At 45.9% G+C, this 22,767-nt stretch overlaps 2 protein-coding genes across 5 annotated transcripts in view; one reads left to right on the top strand and one right to left on the bottom strand.

Moving 5' to 3' along the window:
- SLC25A43 (solute carrier family 25 member 43) overlaps window positions 1–14,317 on the bottom strand; it is a 49,781-nt gene extending 35,464 nt beyond the window's left edge. For 2 of the 3 annotated variants that reach the window (XM_077989517.1, XM_077989518.1), the window contains exons 1-3: window positions 13,692–14,317; window positions 6,062–6,303; window positions 2,543–2,722 (exon numbers count right to left, since the gene is read on the bottom strand). In XM_077989517.1, coding sequence (XP_077845643.1) covers window positions 2,543–2,722; window positions 6,062–6,303; window positions 13,692–13,966 — 697 coding nt within the window. In that variant the 5' untranslated portion in view covers window positions 13,967–14,317. The remainder of the gene's footprint in view (window positions 1–2,542; window positions 2,723–6,061; window positions 6,304–13,691) is intronic. The other variant, XM_015128084.3, reaches the window with a different exon arrangement.
- Window positions 14,318–14,416: 99 nt separating this feature from the next.
- Window positions 14,417–22,767, top strand: part of LOC144338803 (A-kinase anchor protein 17B-like) — a 138,610-nt gene continuing 130,259 nt past the window's right edge. Inside the window, exons 1-2 of one of the 2 annotated variants that reach the window (XR_013413186.1) lie at window positions 14,417–14,913; window positions 19,305–19,395. The gene's annotated coding sequence lies outside the window, so the exon portion shown is untranslated. The remainder of the gene's footprint in view (window positions 14,914–19,304; window positions 19,396–22,767) is intronic. The other variant, XM_077989520.1, reaches the window with a different exon arrangement.

Raw genomic sequence — 22,767 nt, 5'->3', positions numbered from 1 at the left:
AAATGTGCATTATTTTTAAAATTAGAAATACTAAAAAAAAAAAAAAGATAAGCATGCACTAAGCAGACTTTACATTTATGCAGAAAAGCAAAGTCAAACAAAAAAAAAGTAATAGATATAATTAGATAAAATTCTACAAATATATACAACAAAACACCACCACCACCAACACATAAACAGCACTAGAAGCCAAATGTCAGCCAGGCACGGTGGTTCATGCCTGTAATCCCAGCACTTTGGGAGGCTGAGGCAGGTGGATCTCTTGAGCTCAGGAGTTCGAGACCAGCCTGGTCAACATATAGTGAAATCCCGTCTCTACCAAAAATACAAAAATTAGTTGGGTGTAGTGGCACATGCCTGTAGTGCTAGCTCTTGGGAAGCTGAGGCAGGAGAATTGCTTGAACCCAGGAGGAGGAGGTTGCAGTGAGCTGAGATTGTGCCACTGCACTCCAGCCTGGGTGTCAGAGTAAGACTCTGTCTCTCAAAAAAAAAAAAAAAAAAAGTGAAGCCAAATGTCAAACTGGGAAAAATGTGTGAGATGTATGACAAAGGATTAATATCTTTAATATATAAAGACTTCTTACCAACGAATAGAAAAACTTTGCACCTATACTACCATTACAATGATGTGACAATTATCTGTTTGGACAAGGACAGGAAAGGAATGCAACCCAGACAGATAAAGTTTCAGGGAGTGGAGTGGCATTATTGAGTGTAATCATAGTGTGTATTTGTCTGAAGGCAGTTTTGATAAGCACCTTCAGGCTGTTTAGTGCTGAGGTAAGCGATGGCCCCGGGCAGCCGGGAATACTACAGAGGGAAAGCGGAGCGGGGAGGGGCATTGAGCAAGCGAGGACAAGTTAGAGTCCCGGGGGAAAACCAAACTTGGTTGGGACTGATCATTTAAACTTGGATTCAGCTGACCCCAAATTAATTTCTATAGAGTTCTTCAGGAATATATTACTTGTATAAATCAGGGTTTGCCCAGAAGAGGCCATGGAGACAGGCTAGCCCATGGAAGTGGAATATTTTTTTTAATTTTAATTTTAATTTTTAGTTCTGTGATACATGTGCAGGATGTGCAGGTTTGTTACATAGGTGAACACGTGCCATGGTGGTTTGCTACACCTATCAACCCATCACCTAGGTATTAAGTCCAGCATGCATTAGCTATTTTTGAATTTTAAGGGCCTGAGCAGGGCTAAGAGAAGATACAGCACCTCAGCCCTGCTAGGATTCTGGGCCTGCTGCCACTGTACAGATATAACTGTTACCCATCCAACCTTATTTGAACTAGTCTGATTTTTCTTTGATCAAAATTGGCTTATTCTAGGCTAAGTCAATTACTCACTTTGGAACCTCTGATTCTAGGATTTTGCCTCAGTGGTCTCACTAAGGTGCCACCCTTTTTTTCTTTTTTCTTTTTTTTGAGACGGAGTTTCACTCTTGTTGTCCAGGCTGGAGTGCTATGGCGCAATTGCTCACTGCAATCTCTGCCTCCCGGGTTCAAGCGATTCTCCTGCCTCAACCTCCTGAGTAGCTGGGTTTACAGGCAAGTGCCACCACACCCAGATAATTTTGTATTTTTAGTAGAGACAGGGTTTCTCCATGTTGGTCAGGCTGGTCTCAAACTCCTGACCTCAGGTGATCCACCCTCCTGGGCCTCCCAAAGTGCTGGGATTACAGGTATAAGCCACTGCGCCCGGCCCAATGCTGCCCCATTTTAAATGCAGTTCCTTCCTCAGCGAGGGAGTCAGGGATGCTGGACCCTTGTTAGCTATAGTTCCTAGCTTATGTTGGTCCTATCCAGTCTGCTTCACTGAGGTAAGGCACAGTGTGGAAAGCAAGAGTGGCATCCTTGCTGTGGAGGCAGGAAGGACAGGGAGCATTATTAGCAGGCTGCATTTAATATTCTACTCTCTGCTGGTCTTGGAGGAAGAGAGCCACAAGTGATATAATCAGGAAGTCAGGAAAGAAAAGGGAAGCCTCATCTGGAGGCTTTTTTCTTTTTTACTTTTTTTTTTTGACAGAGTCTTTCTGTGTCACCCAGGCTGGAGTGCAGTGGCGTGATCTCAGCTCACTAAAACCTCTGCCTCCCAAGTTCAAGTGATCCTCCTGCCTCAGCCTTCCGAGTAGCTGGGATTACAGGCACCTGCCACCACTCCCAGCTAGTTTTTGTATTTTTAGTAGAGGCGGGGTTTCACCATTGACCAAGCTGGTCTTGGACTCCTGACCTCAAGTGATCCACCCACCTCAGCCCTCCCAAAGTGCTGGGATTACAGGCGTGAATCACTGCACCTGGCCTGGAGGCTTCTTAAAAGACCAAAAAACAGGATGGGAATGAGGAGGCAGCCTGGGCTCAAGCCAACAGCTCTGAGGTTAGCAGCAGAAATGCCACAGCGTGGGGGTTTGTGCACAGTATTTGTGTGAGCAGTCGGAAGCTCCTTGGAAACCTGGCATCACTTGGGGTCGGTGTTTTTTGCTGTTGTTACCCACCCACAAACACTGCAAAGCATTCCACCCCCCATCCCGCTCGGATAACTCCTCACCTGCATCTTTCTCTTCACGGTCTCAAAGGGAAAGGAGAGGGTCTGGGTCACTGCAGCAGCCAGACAGACATTAGCAAAGTTCTGTGGGAGAGAAAACTGATCTCGGGGTCCATTCCAGATTTTCTCCAGGTTCATGTGAACAAGAAGGGAGCCAGCAGAGAACGGGAGAGCACCTGTGAAACAAGGCCAGGGAGAGGTTGCTGCTGTGTTGGGAAAACACTGGCTTGAGAACATAAATTCCTGGGAGGATTCCGGGGAAAGAAAACAGGACGGGCTCTGGGGTTGCTAAAATCCCTCCAACTCAAGGAGCATGGGGGAACTTTCTTGAGTGACGATAATGTGCTATATTATATTGTCCACTTTACTGGATGTAAATTGTACTTTAAAAAAGAACCATACGGCTGGGTGTGGTGGCTCATGCCCGTAATCCCAGCACTTTGGGAGGCCGAGGTGGGTGGATCACGAGGTCAGGAGATTGAGACTACCCTGGCCAACATGGTGAAACCCCATCTCTACTAAAAATACAAAAAGTAACTGGGTGTGGTGGTGGGTGCCTGTAATCCCAACTACTTGGGAGACTGAGATAGGAGAATCACTTGAACCCGGGAGGTGGAGGTTGCAGTGAGCCGAGATCGCTCCACTGCACTCTAGCATGGGTGACAAGAGAGAAACTCCATCTCAAAAAAAAAAAAAAAAACCATACACAAATATTGAACTCTAGTTAATAACATACATGTTGAAGGGTTTAGGGGTGAAGTATACTGATATTTGCAAGTTACACTGAAATCATTAAAAAAAAAAAAAAAAAAGTGGACTGACTGAGCACAGTAGCGCATGCCTATAATCCCAGCACTTTGGGAGGCCGAGGTGGGCAGATCACTTGAAGTCTGGAGTTCGAGACCAGCCTGACCTCGTCTCTACTAAACTCCATCTCTACTAAAACGGAAACTCTGTCTCTACTAAAAATACAGAAAGTAACTGGGTGTGGTGGTGCATGCCTGTAATCTCAGCTACTTGGGAGGCTGAGGCATGAGAATCGCTTAAAGCTGGGAGGCAGAGGTTGCGGTGAGCCGAGATTGCACCACTGCACTCCAGCCCGGGTGACAGGGATGAGTAGCAAAATGTTAATTGTAGCATCTAGATGGTCCATGGATGTGTACTCTATATTTCTTTTAATTTTTCTAAATATTTGAAGCTTTTTTTTAATGTTTGGGGAAAAATCACTCAGGTAAAAAAAGTCAGTGGGCAGCCCCTCATTATGTTTTGGAGGACAGGAGGGACTGCTCTCTAGCTGAGAAGGAAACATTCTGTGAAAACTGGAAAGTGAGAGACTCTCGGTGGTGAGGGAGGTCACCTGACCTCACCTTTGGGAATTACGTGGTCATATCATGGCCCAGTGGGCACCCTACACTGTGTGGCTTCCTCACCTTTCTAAGAACTGAGATGGTAAGTAATATAGTAGGTGGCACTTTCACAAACTTCCAGAAACTTTAGGAGCCATCTTTAGTTTACAGAGGGACTACATTTCTCCCTCAAAATGAAATTTAAAATAGGGGATAATACAAGTGAGATTGCTTATCTTTAGAAAAATGTAATGTTTATTTAATTGGCTCACCAACCTTCCATTTACCTTCATTCAGAAAACATCTGGAAAGCTTAGGTTATGTGCCGGGCCCTGTGCCAGGCGCTGGGAATCCAAAGAGCAACAGGCTAATTTCTGGAGATGCTCATCATCGAGGAGAAGAGACAGTCAGGGAAAAGTAAGTATAACGCCCCTGATGTGTGCCACAACAGGGGGGCTATATGAAATGCATTAGGTACACAAGGATCAAAGGGATTAATTTTGCCTGGGGCTTCAGGAGGGACTTGATGGAAGAGAGAACTTTTGAACTGGATCTTTAGGAATGAGTAGGAGTTCATCAGACTTTGACAGAGTGGAAAGGCAAAGGGAACAGCATGTTTAAAGGGAGTCATATTTCCAGGAAATCCAGGTTTTTCTGAATGGCTGGAGGATGAATGCAGGTGGAGGTGTGGCAGGAGATGAGGTAGGACAGACTGGCAGGGGCCAGGTCTGAAGGATCTGGAATGTCCTAAGGAATTTGGGCTTTCTCCTGTAGCTCAGGAGTCGCTGAACACTTTTAAGGACAGCAGTGAAATGAGGGCCATGAAACGATGAAATTGCATGTGGAGAGATCACCTCAGCCGGGCAGCAGTGCACGGGGAAGACTGGGGCAGGAGACACCAAGAGTGGAAGCAGGTAGGAGCCGGAGTCTGCGGGAGACCCTGAGAGTGTGAGTCGTAAGGATCTGTGGGAAAGAGGATGAGTCAAATCGACAGAGCTTGGTGATTCAAGTGGGGGTGGAGTGAGAGAAGAAGTTGAAGTGATCCCTAGGTTTTTTTTCTGGCTTGGGCCATGGGGTGAAAGGAAGGTAGTCTCATTCATTAGGGAACACAGGAGGAAGAGCTAGTTTGAGACCAATGAGGACATCAGGGTTAATCTTGAATTTGATGTGCCTAGGGAGCATGCGGTGAAGGTGTCCAACAGCAGGGACTCATACTACCATTGGGAATTGGTATCAGTCAGGGGCTAACAGAGGGCTCTGGAGTTCTATGGCTAGTTTCTCCCACTTTCTATCTATGTGGACTTGGGCAGGTCACTTAGCTTCCTGAAGCATCTATCTCCTCATCTGTAAAGTAAGGCCTCATGAGAAAGTGCATGCAATGCTTTTGGCACAGCACCCAGCATGTGGTAAGTACTTCCCCCCAAAAGTTGGTCATTGTTACTAAAGAGGTAGAGAATGAGGGTCACAGAGTACACTGACGCTTGTTTAAGCCACTAGCACAGATGAGGCCACCTAGGGAGGGTTTGGAGGATGAGAAGCAAGCTAAAGGGGAGGCTAAAATGAAAGCTAAGGAAGGAGCCCAGGGGAAGAGCAACATGTCGGGGCTGGCAGTATCAGATGAGCCAGATGGGCCGGATAAGTCAGATAAGAAAGAGCTGCCAGAGAGATGGGAAGACACCCAGGACTTGGACGGGTCCTCGAAGCCAAGTTTCCAGAAGAAGGGGTGGTCAACCTTATCAAATTCAGACAAAGGGCAAAAGTCTGCTGGATTTTGCAATTGGGCCATAAATGTGTAGCTCTGGCAAAGGTTACAAAGACCCCGGAAGACACAGTTGTTACCCTAGTTGCCCTCATGGCATATCAATGCGTATGTACACTGAAGACTCCTTCTGCAGTCAGATGGAGAGTGGGCAGAATTGCATTCTTACCGGTTTGCTGAGTCACCTCCACTTTCCGTTCTACTCCCCTCCCGGGGATGTAACTGGCCACAGTTTAGGAGTGAAGCGTATGGCTATGGAATAGAATGAAGCTAATTGGCTCTATGTAGGTTGAACCCATATAACCTTGACCTCAGTAAAACTGATTTAGTGGCTCACAAAGGTATACAATACATTTGTAATTTCAGAGGACATAGCCTTTTCTTGGACAAGGTGAAAATGTCCATCTTACCTACAACAGTGAGGGAAACCCCTCGATAAAGGGCAAGGAACCCTTCCTGTTGGTAAATAGTAGAAAAAGCATGGAGGAGCCCCCTGTACGATGGTTCCAGCATGTTCTGCACGATCAACCGGGTTTTGATGAGGTCTGTAGGATATGTTACAATGGTGGAAACCATGCCTGCGAGACTCCCAGCCATGATGGAGCTCCACTGGGAAATGTGGCCCAGGTCATCTGTGAACATCACAACAAACCTGGGAGAAAATAGGGGGAAAGGCCAGAGGAATCAGCTATGGATTGTGCTAGAGTTCTCTCCACTAGTTCTTGAAATATTTTCCAGCATTTCAAAGAACTTCACAAAGTGAGAAGTTACTATAGTACTATATAAGCATTCATGAATAACACATTTACATTTTTCTATATTTATATGACGCTAGTTGGCTATAAGAGATGCCTAAGTTTCTTATTTACATCTATCCCAAGTCCTTCCCACTTAAAGCATTTTCTTTTTTTTTTTTTCTTTTTTTTGAGACGGAGTCTCGCTCTGTTGCCCAGGCTGGAGTGCAGTGGCGGGATCTCAGCTCACTGCAAGCTCCGCCTCCCGGGTTCATGCCATTCTCCTGCCTCAGCCTCCCAAGTAGCTGGGACTACAGGCGCCCGCCACCGCGCCCAGCTAGTTTTTTGTATTTTTTAGTAGAGACGGGGTTTCACCATGTTAGCCAGGATGGTCTCGATCTCCTGACCTCGTGATCTGCCCGTCTCGGCCTCCCAAAGTGCTGGGATTACAGGCTTGAGCCACCGCGCCCGGCCAGCATTTTCTACTTTTAGCTACGTAATTGTCGATCCTGGCTTGCCTATAGGGTGTAAATGCACAGAAGTACCTGGTAAATACCAACTGGAATGCAGTCTTTTAGTTCAGCTGAAACTTAAAAGGAACAAAATTTCTTGAAATGATAACTTTGAGCATCTCAGTAATTCCGTTGTTTTTTCTTTCTTTCTTTTTTTTTTTTTGAGGCAGAGTCTCACTTTGTCGCCCAGGCTAGAGTGCAGTGGCACAATCTCAGCTCACTGCAACTTCTGCTCCCCAGGTTCAACCAATTCTCATGCCTCAGCCTCACAAGTAGCTGGGACAACAGGCACACATCACCATGCCCAGCTAATTTTTGTAGTTTTAGTAGAGATGGAGTTTCACCATGTTGGCCAGACTGGTCTCGAACTCCTGACCTCAGGTGATCCACCCCCGCTCGGCCTCCCAAAGTGCTGGGATTACAGGCATGAGCCACTGTACCTGGCCCAGAACTGGGCACTTTGGGAGGCCGAGGCAGGTGGATCACCTGAGGTCAGGAGTTCGAGACCAGTCTGGCCGACATGGTGAAACCCCATCTCTACTAAAAAATACAAAAAAATTAGCCAGGCATGATGGCATGTGCCTGTAATCCCAGCTACTCGGGAGGCTGAGGCAGGGGAATTGCTTGAACCAGGGAGGTGCAGGTTGCAGTGAGCCGAGATTGCGCCACTGCACTCCAGCCTGGGCAACAGAGCAAGACTCGTCTGAAAAAAAAAAAAACAGATAAAATACTTTTATTCTAGCCCAGCTCTGTTCACTTACCTTTGATTCCAAACTCTCTATATCCTTCTCCCTCTCTCCCTAGCCCCACTCTCTGGTAGAAAAAAAAATTTTTTTTTTTTTGAGACAGGGTCTCACTCTGTTGCCCAGGCAGGAGTACAGTGGCACGATCTGGGCTCCCCAGGCTCAAGAGATTCTCCCACCTCAGCCTCCTGAGTGGCTGGAACTATAGATGTGTGCCACTATGCCTGGCTAATTTTTTTTTTGTAGAGATAGGGTTTTGCCATATTGGCTAGCCTGGTCTCAAACTCCTGGGCTCAAGTGATCTGCCCGCCTCAGCCTCTCAAAGCGCCGGGATTACAGGTGTGAGCCACTGTGCCTGGCCTATCTTTTTAAAATGAGAGCATCCCCAGTTACTTAGCCTTCAAACCTCCAGTGAAGAGGTACATTTCCTGTTCTTTCAGTTGCCCGTAGGCCAGGGGCATCTCCTTCAAGCTGTACAAGTCTTGACTTCATTTTGTCAACCTATCTTAGCCACATTAACTGAAATAGTCATTTGAGTTAATCAGTTGCTTTTAAACATACAGGTAAGTAAAGGTGATGTGGTGCTATGATACATACATTGGTTTTCACCCATGGTTCCTGGCTCCTAACTTCCGTAGTCCTTGTTATAATGTTGGGGCACTTTACGTCTCAGGAAACAGAATCTTTCTCTCTTTGACCTTCTCCTGCCCTCCTTTTACCTGCCCAAGGTAGGACTCTAATCTGACTGTGGGTTAAAAGATCCTCATTCCAGAGAGGGTCCTGCCCCATACCCTAGAGCAAACTTTTCCAACCCACAGCCCACAGGCCGCACGTGGCCCAGGATGGCTTTGAATGTGGTCCAATACCAATTTGTAAACTTTCTTAAAACATTATGAGATTTTTTTGCGACTTTTTTTGTTTTTGTTTTAGCTCATCAGCTATCGTTAGTGTATTTCATGTGTGGCCCAAGACAATTCTTCTTCTTCCAGTGTGACCCAGGGAAACCAAAAGATTGGACACCTCTGCCCCAGAGAAAGGAATGCTGCACAGAGGCCAAGAAAAGTCTGAACAGACAGGCCTTGCTGGGTTTAGATCATGTGCTTTTCATCCAATCACATTTCTACATGGTTGTCAATCATGTCTCTAACAAAGCTACCATAAAACCCAGGAGGGCAGGGTTTAGGAAGCTTCTGGGTGGCTGAATACGTGGAGGTTCCTGAAGGGTGGTGTGCCCAGGGAGGGCATGGAAGCTCCATGCCTCTTGCCCCTTACCTCACCCTGCACATCTCTTCTCTGTGTCCTTTGTGGTATCCTCTATAGTTAACTGATAAACATTAACTATTTCCCTGAGTTCTGTGAGCCACACTAGCAAATTAATCGAACCCAAAGAGGGGGTCGTGGGAACTCCAACTTGAAGCTGGTTGGTCAGAAGTTCTGGAGGCCTGGCTTGGCATGGCAGCTCACGCCAGTAATCCCAGCACTTTGGGAGGCCGAGGCGGGCAGATCACTTGAGGTCAGGGGTTCGAGACAAGCCTGGCCAACATGGCGAAACCCCATCTCTACTAAAAAAATTATAAAAATTAGCCAGGGATGGTGGCGGGCACCTGTAATCCCAGCTACTCAGGAGGCTGAGGTAGGAAAATAGTTTGAATCCGGGAGGCAGAGGTTGCAGTGAGCCGAGATCATGCACTGCACTCCAGTCCAGGTCACAGAGTGAGACTCAGTCTTAAAAAAAAAAAAAAAGTTCTGGAGGTTGGACTGTGACTAGTGCCTGGTTGGGGGCCATTCTGGGAGACCAGGCCCTTAACCTGTGGTGTCCGACATTGTCTGGGTAGACAGTGTCAGAACTGAATCAGAGGACACCTAGTTGGTGTCCATTTATCAGAGTGTGGGGAAAACCCCACACAAATTTGGTCACAGAAGTCTTCTTCTGTGTTGAGGGTTGTTGTGGTATGAGAGCAGAGGAAAAACCCAGTTTGACAGAGGGTTTTCTCAAACAGGTGGCATTCACCAATAGACTATCTGCCTCAGTTGTACTGCCTGCCTGCCCACTTCCTCGTTCCTCCCTCTTCTATACCCTGGTCAAGTTGGAGGGGGACCTCAGGAAGGACAGGGGAAACAGAGGAAGTAGAAATTTTTGACTGGGGCTGGGCGCGGTGGCTCACGCCTGTAATCCCAGCACTTTCGGAGGCCAAGGCAGGTGGATCACGAGGTCAGGAGTTCGAGAGCAGCCTGGCCAAAATAGTGAAATCCCGTCTCTACTAAAAATACAAAAATTAGCCAGGCATGGTGGTGCGCACCTGTAATCCCAGCTACTCGGGAGGCTGAGGCGGGAGAATCGCTTGAACCTGGGAGGCAGAGGTTGCAGTGAGCCGAGATTGCGCCACTGCACTCCAACTTGGGCGACAGAGCGATACTTCTTCCAAAAAAAAAAAAAGAAATTTTTGACTGGAGGGGCGGTCTGCAGCAAGCTGGAACCACCTAGAAGGTGGAGTTTGAAATGCCCAAAGAAACACCATTCATTCTCCTTGTCCCACTCTTATTCCCCATCCCACTTGGTCACTTCTAGGGCATAGTTAATTCACTACCCATTTATTGAAGATCTATAATGTATCAGACCCTGTGTTAGTCCTCAGCATAGAGCCTAAGGGAGTTCAACACTTCTGATAAGGAAATGACTGGTAGGGGCAAGCGGAGAGGAAACAGGCCCTTAATTCACTGAACGACTTGATGAACAAGGGAGAGGAGCCGTATTTTATATCAGTTTCTTTTATAGAGTCTCAATATCAAATATACACAATTAAAAAGAAGAACCATAGGAAGTCCTTTTTTTCTCAGACTTCTCCCATTTGATACAGAGATAAGGCCTACCAATTGTTTCCCCTAGAATCTCAGAGTCAGGGCAGGCAACCCTGATAATCCGCCAGTGACGTCATCCTGGTCCATGCATCTTAAACTCTTGATTGGCTAGGTAGGGTGGCACTGTTCCCTTTTCTGTTCTTCCTCCCACCCCCACACATACATGTACAGAAGCTTTTTCTAGTGAGACTAGTGAACTGCAGCAACCCCTTTCAGCCAGCACAGATAAAACACACAGCCTGGATATGTGTAATGAGAACTGCCAATACTTCAACCTAACAGGTTAGCAGCCAATGCAGCCAAACATAAGCTCATGAAGTGCTTATTCAATAAAGAAATAGTGTTGGTTACGAACAATTTCAGAGTTGCAGGGACCCAAACTAATATTTATTAGACAAGATAGACAAGCGGTTGTGAAGTTACAGGGGAGGAGGGGGGGTCTTCTATTTGATACATCTGAAAGCCACCCATTACAATAACCTAGCTCCCAATAGACTACTGAGTGGACTCTTGATCGTAAATCCAACTAAGCAGATATTTCTGCTGTGCGATGGTAGACAGAGACCTGAACTAAGGAGCCAGAAGACTTGGCTTCAAGTTCCAGCTCTTCCATTAATCATGTTTGTGGACAAGTCACTTAACCACCCCATTTCCTGAACATTCTGGATGTTTATGTTTTGTTCAAACCCATGATCACAGGCCCCCAGCCAACTGTTTTGCAAATTCATGGTCAGAAAAGAGTAGAAATGAATCAGTATAATGATGAATCAAGAGTATCATGTTGATGCAGGAAGGACGGCATCGTGATTAATCAACCACTTTGCTTTCCAACTATGCCTTGCCATTCAACAACATACTTCCTTTTAGTTTTCAGAAAGAAAATAATCCTGTAGGGAAAAAAAAAATTCCTAGCAAACCTAGCCCATGTAAGTCTCTGTTCTCGTTCTCCCACACATCTCCTCCTCTCTGCTCCCATGGTCACCTATTGCCGGTGCCCTCAGCTGCTATGTGGACTAGTGCGACAGGTTCCTAACTGGCCCTGCTGTCTCCACTCTTCCTCCTCTCTAGTCATCTTTGCCACGATGTGACAATCATTTCCATTGAATTGCTTTAATCACAACACGCCTCCCCCCACCCCCCACAAAAACCTCCCATGGCTACCCTTAGATACCAAGTCAAGTCCAAATTCCTTAATCCAACCCTCTAATATCTCATTCCAACCTGCTTTTCTGGTTGGGTTTCCTGTTGTGCTGCTTGCCTTCCCACCTCTGTGCCTTTGCTGACATCAACTGCAGTATCTTTCTCCCCATCTCTGCCCAGCAGACTCCTACTCATTCTCCCAGTGCCAAACTGAATTTTTTTTCTCCTCTATGAAGTCTTCACATTTTCTCCTCCTCATCGCTTATCAGAAGGGTACATTTCTAGAGCACATTACTCATGACAATCACATGCTACCTTGTGTGTTATGGTCATGGACATATTAGTCTTACTCTTTTATTACTCTGTAAGCTCCTGGGGCACAGGGACCATGCCCCTTCCATCCTGGTATTGTTCTCAGCATCGTGCACACAGTGGGGACTTAATGTAGCCTAACTAAATTAGTGTCAAATGGTTGCAGGGAGGCAGCAAGATATAACAGAAAGACTATGAGATTTGGAGTCAGAAGGCCAGGTAGTGGAGCTCAGCTCTGTCACTGATAAGAGGTGTGATCACTCTGAGCCCAAATTCTGCATCTGTAAAACAGGCACAATGCTTCCTGTCCTATGGACCTTACAGGGCAAGAGGCATGAGCTATAAAAATCTAATGATGTGCATATACTAGGTGGTTAGCAGAAGAGCCACAATACTTAAACCAGCCTTTGAAGTTCCGCCCCCCACTGCTCTGGACATATTTTATCCCATCCAAAGGAAGATTTCCACACTACTTTGTAGAGAAGAGGGTGAAATGGGGGAGAAACTGAGTCATTAAGACTCAGAGGAGAACTGTTTACAGACTGCAGGCCAGATGTTGATGAGGGCAAGCAGGGGTGGGGAGGAAAAAGGGCCTTAACTGTCATGATCCTACCCACGAGTCCCTCTGCAGAGGAAGAGAAGAGAACTCTACTTCCAGGCAGAGGCAAAATGAGTGCTGGCCTAGAGGCCTAGGTGATAAGGATCATTCCATTTGGCTTGTCAGCTGCCAGGTGAGCCTTCCAGCTCTGGCCTCCCAAGTGAGTGACACTGTCAACGCAAAATCCTTTGACTATTAGCCGCCAAGGCTAAACTATGTGGTCAAGACCGACCCTCCCAATTGTGGGCTGTTTGTCTAATTCAGAGCCAAGGCGATGTCAAAGATGCCACTGTGCCCACTGAATGAGGAACACAGGGACCATGCCCCCAATACAGAAACATCTCTGCTTCCTGAAATGCCATCACTACCAATTCATTCTTTTAGGCTTGGTTTCCAGTTCAAATGCAGGTACCTCTGAGCTCGGTGGAAGCTTTAAGGCTGCATTTACACCTTAAGATCTTTTCCTAAGGAGGAGCTGTTGATGTGGCAAAAGGCGGAAAAGGCCGAAAAAATGAGGCCAGTGGGGTGAAGCAGTAGGCTGAAGGGGCCGTTCTCAGCTTGGGGCGGGGAAGCTGCAGCCTCTGTTGGAACCTGAAGTCAAGCTTCATTTAAGTTGGGGAGATGTGTGGGCAGAAATCTGCGGTCTTTTCGTATCAATGGATTGGGTCCTTTCCTCACACCAAGCACTTTCTTCTCGGGGCTTGGACCACACAGACAAAAACACCTTTAAAAGGGTCTCTCTCCTCCTACGCCAGCCAAAGCAGAAGTTTCCAAATTGGAGGACGGTGGAAATGGTTAGGACTCATCTCTCTAGAGAGCTTTTTATTCCTTTCCTCCAAACCCTTTGCTGCATTCCACCTCCTCGCCTGGTCCAATCCGGAAAGCCTCTTGGACCAGGGCTGCGGACCACAAAACTGCATCTTGCAGGGCGGTAACCCCAAGAGAACGTGAAAAACATTGGGACTGCACGCTGGGGACCACAGAGGTGGCCCACTGCCCCGAGGGGCCCACATGGGATCGACAAGGGGGCCGTCCCTATTCCAGGGCCCCGAGTCCAGGCAGCAGGGCGGCGTCGGGCCGCGGCTCCCCGCCCCCCCACCCCCGTCAGGCCTCCGGGTTCCCAGGCCCCGCCCGGCTCTTACTTGCGGTAGGCGGCGAGCTGCACGACGCTGCAGGGGAAGAGGCGCAGGCACGCCACCGCGTTCCCCTTCCACAAGGCCCGGGGCCCCTCTGCCCGCCACACGCGGTGCCCCGTGGCCCACGGCCCCCGGGCGTGGCCTCGCACGACGCCAACCTGGGCCAGCACGGTGGCGAGCTCCAGGGGCGCGGTGAGGCTGAGGCTGAGCGCCCCCGCCAGCCCAGCACACAGCAGCCTTTGGCCGCCTGTCAGTCGGCCGTCCCGCCTCCACGTCGCCATCGAGCCCCGGCCCGGGCCCGGGAGACCGCGTGGCTCGGGCCTGGGGCTCTCCGGCCACGGGCGGAGGGGGCGGAGGGGGCGGGCCCCAGGCCCCGCCCGGCATGGGGCGGACCCGCGTGAGGGACGGGAAGCCCCGTCCACGCCCTAGCCCGGCCCGAGGCTGGTGGGGGTTGGGGCGCGAGGGCCCGGAGGGTCTGGGCTCCGAGGCCGCGGATATTATGGGCATAGTCTCCCCAGTTGGCAAGGCTCGAGTAGCGACTTTCAGTTGCGAAACAGTCACTGTTCTTTCAAGGCCCGGCCTGCTAGACATCTTGCTTCCTAAATGTTCAGTGCGTCCCCGCCGCCCCTCCCTGCCTCTCCTCTGGTTTGCCCCTTTTCTCCCTTTCACATCCCACTTCTCTGTCTTCCTCACCTGGCTCTTCCCTCCTCCTCCTCCTCTTCCTTCCAACCTCTTTTTTTTTTTTTTTTTTTTCCTGCCTGACCAAAAAGCCTTGATGGTTTCCCAGTGCAGAAGGTAAAAAATTCTAACAACCACAGCTATCTCTCAAGCACTTGTCAAGTACTGGGCTTTACAGATGTTCTCATGTAATCCTCAAAACGGCCCTACGTACCTATGTCCTCATTGACAGAGGCTATGTGGGTGTGGGGATTTGAATCTGGACTCTTGAAACTGCTAAGATTCTTGGCTCTGCAGCTTACCAGCTGTGGAACCTCGGGGAAGTCACTCAACCTCTCTGTGCGTCAGTTGCTTTATAAAATAGAGATTATAATTTTTTTCTCCTAGGGGCTGTTGTAAGGGTTAATGAACAATGACTGGTACGAGTAAGCAGTTTATATGTGTTAGTTCTAATTAGATATTCTTTTACAGGAGAGGAAACCAAGACACAGAGAGGACTTGCTCAGGCTCACACAGCTACCTACAAAGCAGAGACTGGTTTGAAATCTAGGTCGGTTTATGTCAATTTCCATTAACGGCTACACTATGCGTCTACTAGGACTGCACAGTTAACTCCAGTAGGGACATTTTCAGTGGTTCTGTAAGCTAAGAGAATAGAGGCAAAGAATGGCTAAGAGAGGCTCGGCCAGAATCCAAGCATTCTTTAATCAGTTCAAAAATTTCAGAATTTCAGAATTTCTGTCTCTTTTTTTCTAAAAAAGCCATGTCACTAATAATTACAAGGAAAGGAACAGTCAGCAGTCTGTTGGTGTGAGCAAGATGTTCCGCATACATAGTTGCTTTTAGGCTTGTATAGTTGTTTATGTTTACTAACACACAATGCTGTAGGAACGTTTTCTAAAAGGCATTGCAGGGTTTCTCCTGTTTTATTTTTCACTGTTAGTCTCACTTGAGATTACAAGGTTTTGACTGTGAGAACTTGTTCTAGTTGCAGAAGCCTTGCTCTGCTCTCAACAATTGGGGAATGCTTATTTTCATGTTTTGTGAATTCTCCTGTCTTGCTGTAAGCTAATTTCATGGCTGGGGGAAGCTTGAGAAAGATGTATGACTCTGAAGACCCGAGGACCCTGACTTTAAAAGGGCTTGAATTGGAATTTGGGGATTACAATAAGGAAACCTTCGGGTACTGGTACTTCCTAAAGCACTTTGTTGGACAACAGGACAAGATTCTAAAGCTCCTTCAGGAAGTTCCTGGGTCTGGAACATTTCATGTGATAACCCCATTGCATGGAGATTGGGTCAGCCAAGTTATGTTTTTTTTGAGACAGAGTCTTGCTCTGTCGCCCAGGGTGGAGTGCAGTGGCGTGGTCTCGGCTCACTGTAACCTCTGCCTCCCAGGTTCAAGTGATTCTCCTGCCTCAGCCTCCTAAGTAGCGTAGCTGGGACTACAGGTGCGTGCCACCTTGCCCGGCTAATTTTTTTTGTATTTTTAGTAGAGACAGGGTTCGCCATGTTGGCCAGGCTGGTCTCGAACTCCTGACCTCAGATGATCCACCTGCCTTGGCCTCTCAAAGTGCTGGAATTACAGGCATGAGCCACCGTGCCTGGCCTATTTTAACCTTGAAAGTAAAATGTGTATTTTTCACTACAGGTACACTGAACCGTAAAATGAATAATACCAAACTGTATATTGGATGCCTTCTGTCTTTTCATGATCATGTGCTAACCAGGTGTTCATATTTTATTCAGCCAGAGTCTCATTCATCTGCTTAGCATTGGGCACCTTATGTATATTGATCCTAAACATAAATAAATCTCTGAGGATATCCTATTTTGGATTGTGACTTGTAGACTCAGGCCAACCTTGCTGCCTCTTTTTCACACTTGTTGAAAAGTCTGTGGAGAGCAAAGTAGGTTAACAATCTCCAACTTTGGAAAATGTACATGATGTGAAATTGGGGTGCTATGCTAAAAATCAATGTGTGGTAACTGAAAAAAAGGGAAGAGGCAGTGAGTAAAAAAAAAAAAAAAAAAAATCTTAGAAGTTATATTGTAATGTAAGGAGAAAGGTGGCCAGCTGAGAGTTAAGCCATAGGCAGCTTCCTGTTGCCCCAGTCAGGGCTTGGGAGATGCTAGCAGGTTTTTAAATTCTCCAGCTTTCATTTTTCAGTTTGTCTTCTCACCAACTGAAATCTCTCAGTACATTACTTTAGTTTAACTTGCTAGTATTTCTTAAAATATAATTTATCTTGTTATATTTATACTAATGTTGATTGATTCCCACTCTCCTAATTTTCTTTTATTTTTTACTTTTTTGGAAATTTATAAATTATAAAGTAGTATATACCTGTTGTAACAAGACAAATAGTCCAGAAGTGTATTAAAGAAAGTTAAGTTCCCCTGCCCATGCCCTGAGGTAACCACAGTTAAGAGCTTGGTGTGTGTGTGTGAATGTTCTTCCTCATATTTGTTTTCATGCTCAGACTAATAAATATTATATGGGGTTGCTTTCTCCTCCTTTCCGCTCTTCCTTCCTTCTTACCTTCCTTCTTTCCTTCCTTTGAAACAGAAATGAAATAATTCCTCTGGAAGGATACCCAAAAAACTGATAATCAGGTTATGTTTGGGGAAGGAAACTGGGAGACTTGGGAACAGAGGTGGAAGGGAGATTGAGTTTTGACTGTGTGCCTTTTTATTTTCTTTTATTGTTTATTTATTTAGTTAGTTAGTTAGTTTTGAGACAGAGTCTCGCTCTGTCACCCAGGCTGGAGTACAGTGGCACTATCTCAGCTCACTGCAACCTCTGTCTCCAAGGTTCAAGCGATTCTCGTGCCTCCCCAGTAGCTGGGACTACAGGCACCCACCACCTCACCCATTTAATTTTTGTATTTTTAGTAGAGACAGAATTTCACCATGTTGGCCAGGCTGGTCTCAAACTCCTGACCTCAAGTGATCTGCCCCCTTTAGCCTCCCAAGGTACCGGGATTACAGGCGCGAGCCACCGCACCCAAGCCTGTGTGCCTTTTTATACTGTTTGCCTTTTTCTCCTGTTTTTTTTTTTTTTTTTTTTTTTTTGCCATGGCCATGTATCATTAATTTAAAAAATTCTCTTCTCTATCAATTTTCTCTGAGGGTGCAGTGTTTTCTGTGACATTGCCTTGCCATTGGTGAGATTTTTCTTTTTTTTCCTTTTAATGACACATCTTTATTTCCTTGGCAACTTTTTTTTTTTTTTTTTGAGATGGAGTCTCACTCTGTTGTGTGGGCTGGAGTGCAGTGGCACGATCTTGGTTTACTGCAACCTCCGCCTCTTGGGTTCCAGCGATTCTCCTACCTCAGCCTCCTAAGTAGCTGGGGTTACAGGCACCTGCCACCACACCCGGCAAATGGCTAATTTTTGTATTTTTAGTAGAGATGGGTTTTCATCATGTAGGACAGGCTGGTCTTGGACTCCTGATTTCAGGTGATCCGCCTGCCTCGGCCTTCCAAAGTGCTGGGATTACAGGCGTGAGCCGGCAACTTTTTTTTTTTTAAATGTTAAAAAACTCTTGATGAAGTTCCGAAAGAAGCAAACAAGATACAACCTTCCTTCTATTTACATGGTACTTGCGATCCTGGAAAATGCCATGTACAAAAATACTGTGCAAAAAATGTTTTATCTTTAGGAGTAAAGCAAAGTTAAGTTCTCAACACAGATAATTGTAAACAGGTTTTCCACCTGCATGAATGTCTGATGGGATCTTTGAGAGCCATGAAGGATGCAGGACTGTCTTGTGCCTTGCAGATGTGCAGCTTCCCTGGCCTTTCTCCAGTAAATGCCAGCAGAATACCCCAATCACTGTGGTACTCTTCCCCGCAAATTTCCAAAATGCTTCCTAGGAGGTGCTGCTATTCTTGCTGAGAACCACTGCTCTAGCTGCTTCCTCTGATTGGAATGTTCTTTTCCCAGTTTGCAGAGTTGATTTCTTTTTGTCATTCAGAGCTCAACTTAAATGTTACCTCCTCTCAGAGGGCTTTGCCTGACTGCCCAATCTATAGGGCCCTCAGTCTACCACATTGTCCCATTTCAATTGTCTGTATAGCATTTATCCCTGTCTGCTGTTTTCCTTTCCTGTCATTTTATTGTCTGTTTCCACCTACCAGAATGTAAGATCCATGAGGGAAGGGATCTTGTCTCTTGTTCACAGCAATGTCCTTGTTACCTGGAATGGTGGCTGGCACATTAGTGCCCAGCAATCATTAGTTAGATGAAAGGAAGGAAGGAAGGGAGGGAGGAAGGGAGGGAGGGAGGGAGAGAGGGAGGGAGGGAGGGAGGGAGGGAAGGAAATCTCTTCTTCAGTTGTACAAGTTGCAGAAGATTGGCAGAACATGTCTTCATGAAATGGTTTAAGTTAAATATGATAAATACCAAAATATTAGCTTAATTCACAAGATCAGTAGACTCATCAATTTGCAGCAAATAATACCAACCTCCTCAGAAGTTGGGTATTTGCTATTTTAAGTTCCCAGCCACATCTGTAATTTTAAAAAGAACTGTGATATTTGACAAAGACACTTGCTTTGTTCCCAGTCATCATTTTCACTCTGTCTTTGGCAGCAGTTTTGGTAAGTGTGTGAACAATGAATTCAGCAGATCTAACCTTTGCAATTCAGTACAACCTTATAAAATGTGGTTTCCACAGCTTTTGTCTTTGGCCTGTTGTGTTTAGCTTTAGGTGATGATGAAATGTCCTTCTATTCTGCTTCAAAATTTTTGATGATATTTGAAGCAGGAAGATTTTGTATCAAAATATATGAGCCTTTTCATTTATTCACTCACTCATTCACTCATTTATTCATTTACTCATTCCGCAAATGTTTATTGAATACTTACTCTATATCAGGAACTGTGCAAGTGATACATATGTCACATAATGGAGTTTAATTTTCTCTCATTACCAGGTGATATGGTTTGGCTGTGTTCCCACCCAAATCTCATCTTGAATTGTAACTCCAACAATTCCCTCATGTTGTGGGAGGAACCCACTAGAAGGTAATTGAATCATGGGGGTGGCTCTTTCCTGTGCTGTTCTCGTGATAGTGGATAAGTCTCACAAGTTCTGATGGTTTTAAAAATGGGAGTTTCCCTGCACAAGCTCTCTCTTTGCCTGCTGCCATCCATGTAAGATGTGACTTGCTCCTCCTTGCCTTCCAACACGATCATGAGGCCTCCCCAGCCATGTGGAATTGTAAGTCCATTAAACCTCTTTCTTTTGTAAGTTGCACAGTCTCAGGTATGTCTTTATCAGCGGTGTGAAAATGAACTAATACACCAGGCCATGGTAATCCAAATTTCAGTTATTTTTCATGGGAGTTGCATGATACTTTTGGTTTCTTTGCTGCTGTTTTGTTTGTTTTTGTTTTCAGAGACAGGGTCTTGCTCTGTCACCCAGGTGGGACTGCAATGGCATGATCATAACTCACTGCTGCCTCCAACTCCTGGGTTTGAGTGATACTCTCACCTCAGCCTCTGCAGTAGCTAGGACTACAGGCATATGCCACCACGCCCAGCTAATTTTCAAAATTTTTTTGTAGAGATGAGGTCTCATTGTGTTGCCCAGGCCGGTCTTGAACTCTTGGGCTCAAGCAATCCTCCTCCTGCCTTGGCCTCCCAAAATGTTGGGATTGCAGGCATGAGCCACTGTGCCTGGCACTACTGGTTTTTTTTTTTTTTTTTTTGAGACGGAGTATCGCTCTTGTTGCCCAGGCTGGAGTGCAGTGGTGCGATCTTGACTCACTGCAACCTCTGCCTCCCGGGTTCAAGCGATTCTCCTGCCTTAGCCTCCTGAGTAGCTGGGATTACAGGCATGCACCACCACACCTGGATAATTTTTTTTTTTTTTTTTTTTTTAGTAGAGATGAGATTTCTCCATGTTGGTCAGGCTAGTCTCGAACTCCTGACCTCAGATGATCTGCCCACCTCAGCCTCCCGAAGTGCTGGGATTATAGGCATGAGCCACCATGCCTGGCCAGTATTTTTTTTTTTACACCAGTAGATGGTCCAAGTGTTGGAGTGATACATCTCTAATAACTATCTGAAGACCTACAATTAAAGTCGTAACATTTTTACCACACAGATTCCACCACTATACTTTGTGTAATTGATATACAGCATAATCACCATGTTTTGTTGTAGAGTCCTAGGAATTTGGGCACATGTATAGACTGGTGTGACCACTACCACAATAAGGATCCAGAACTGTTCCCAACTTCTCATGTGCTGTCCTTTTGTAGTCAAGCCCTCCCCAACCCCCACCTGGGCAACCACAGATTTGTTCTCTATCCCTATCGTGTTGCCTTCTGAGAATGTCATATAAATGGAAGCATATAGCATGTAACCTTTTGAGAATGGCTTTTTCTTTTTCTTTTTTCTTTTTTATTATTATTATACTTTAAGTTCTAGGGTACATGTGCATAACGTGCAGGTTTGTTACATATGTATACTTGTGCCATGTTGCTGTGCTGCACCCATCAACTCGTCAGCACCCATTAACTCGTCACAATACCTTTAAGATTTATCCATGTTGTGTTCATCAATAGTTTCTTCCTTTTGATTGCTGGATAGTATTCCATAGTATGGATGTACCACAATTTGTTTATCCATTGTTTTAGTTTGTGCTGCTACCACAAAATACCTGCGACTCGGTAACTTACAAAGAACGAAAATTTATTGCTTACAAATCTGGAAGCTGGAAAGTCTGTAACAAAGGTGCTGGCATCTGGTATGGTGAGTCCTTCTTGCTGCACCACCTCATGGCAAAAGGTGGAATAGCAAACTAACCAAATGCAACTTGAAGCCTCTTTTATAAGGGCCTTAATCCCTTCTATGAAGGAGAAGCCCTAATGGCTTAATCACCTGTTAAAGGCACCACGTCTGGATGCCATCACATTGGCAACACCTTTATTTTGGAGGGGACACATTCAAATGATAGCATCCCTTCATCTGTTGATGGACATTTGGTCTGATTCTGGTTTTTGGCTATTATGAATAATGCTGCTGTGAACATTCATGTACAGGTGTTTGTATTAAAATGCTTCCTTTTATTTACTACCTAAAAGGTAGCATTCTATAGACATATCTTTGGCACTTTGCTTTTTCACTGTAACTTTATTTTAGAAGTCACTCCACTTCAGTTTGTAGAGACTTTTCTCACTTTTTTTTTTTTTACAGCCACATAGTATTCTATTGTATGGAGGTACCATAGCTTATTCAGCTATAAACCTATGTATGGACATTTATATTATTTCCAATATTTTGCAATTATAAGCAATGTTGTGATGAATGACCTTGTGCATATGTCTCTTTGGATTGTTAGGGGTTTATCTTCATCTACTGTGACACTTAAAAATCCTATTTATAGGTTGGGCATGGTGACTCAGCCTATGATCCCAGCACTTTGGGAGGCCAAGGCAGGAGGATCACTTGAGGCCAGGAGTTTGAGACCAGCCTGGGCAACATAGTGAGATGTCGTCTTTACAAAAAATTTTAAAAATTAGCTGAGTGTGGTGGTGTGCACCTGTAGCCCTAGCTATTGTGCAGGCTGAGGTGGGAGACTCCCTTGATCCCAGGAGTTTGAGGCCCTAGTGAGCTATGCTCTCCAGCCTGAGTGACAGAGCAAGACCTCATCTCTAAAAAATAAAAATAAAATAAAATCCCATTTGTAATCACTGACCCACGGTGAGTTTAACAGAAAACAAAACAGAAAAAATGAAGCACAGGCCCAACTTCTAGTAAAAACAATACACACTTTTACCTATTTCCTGTACTAAGGAGTTGTCAACTTTTATAAACCATGTGCTGGTGCACCAGTGAAAAAAATGCATTGAAGTAGTATATGAACCTTCAAGATACAAGGCCCCATCTTGCTGCTCTGGGTTGTGAAGTATGTCCCAAAATGGCAGTGGTCATTTGCAATGGGCAGATCAAGGAAACATGAGGTGTGCATGCTGGGTTATTGGCCATATGAATATTGAAATCACTGAGAATGGCAAGGGAAGTTGGAACAAAGAGGACAGAGAGACTGTGAGTGCAGAACTAAATTCTTCACAAATGAGGGTAGTGACTGGGAAGGTGATAGAAGACTGCCACCAGGAATGGGAGAGGATGATACAAGTGGATAGCATGAGCCAAGGAAGAGCTAGAGATTTCTCAGGAGGGAGGAGGAACGAAGATCAGAAAGTGGTCTTGGGGAGCGAGGAGAGCTGGAGCTCCACCTCCTGGCACTCCCTGAGGCATTTAGCTGTTGCGGGGATGAGAAAATAAACAACTTGCGCTTGAAAGGGGTCAGCAGACAGCCAAGGTTTCGATTACAGCAGGGATGGGGGAAGAATGTCTTGAGAGATTTGAGGCTTTGGAATTTAACCC

Source organism: Macaca mulatta, chromosome X (genome assembly GCF_049350105.2).
Source record: "Macaca mulatta isolate MMU2019108-1 chromosome X, T2T-MMU8v2.0, whole genome shotgun sequence".
Taxonomy (NCBI): Eukaryota; Metazoa; Chordata; class Mammalia; order Primates; family Cercopithecidae; genus Macaca; species Macaca mulatta.
The sequence above is the reverse complement of the archived record's forward strand: the minus strand, read 5'-3'. Positions and strand labels throughout refer to the sequence as shown.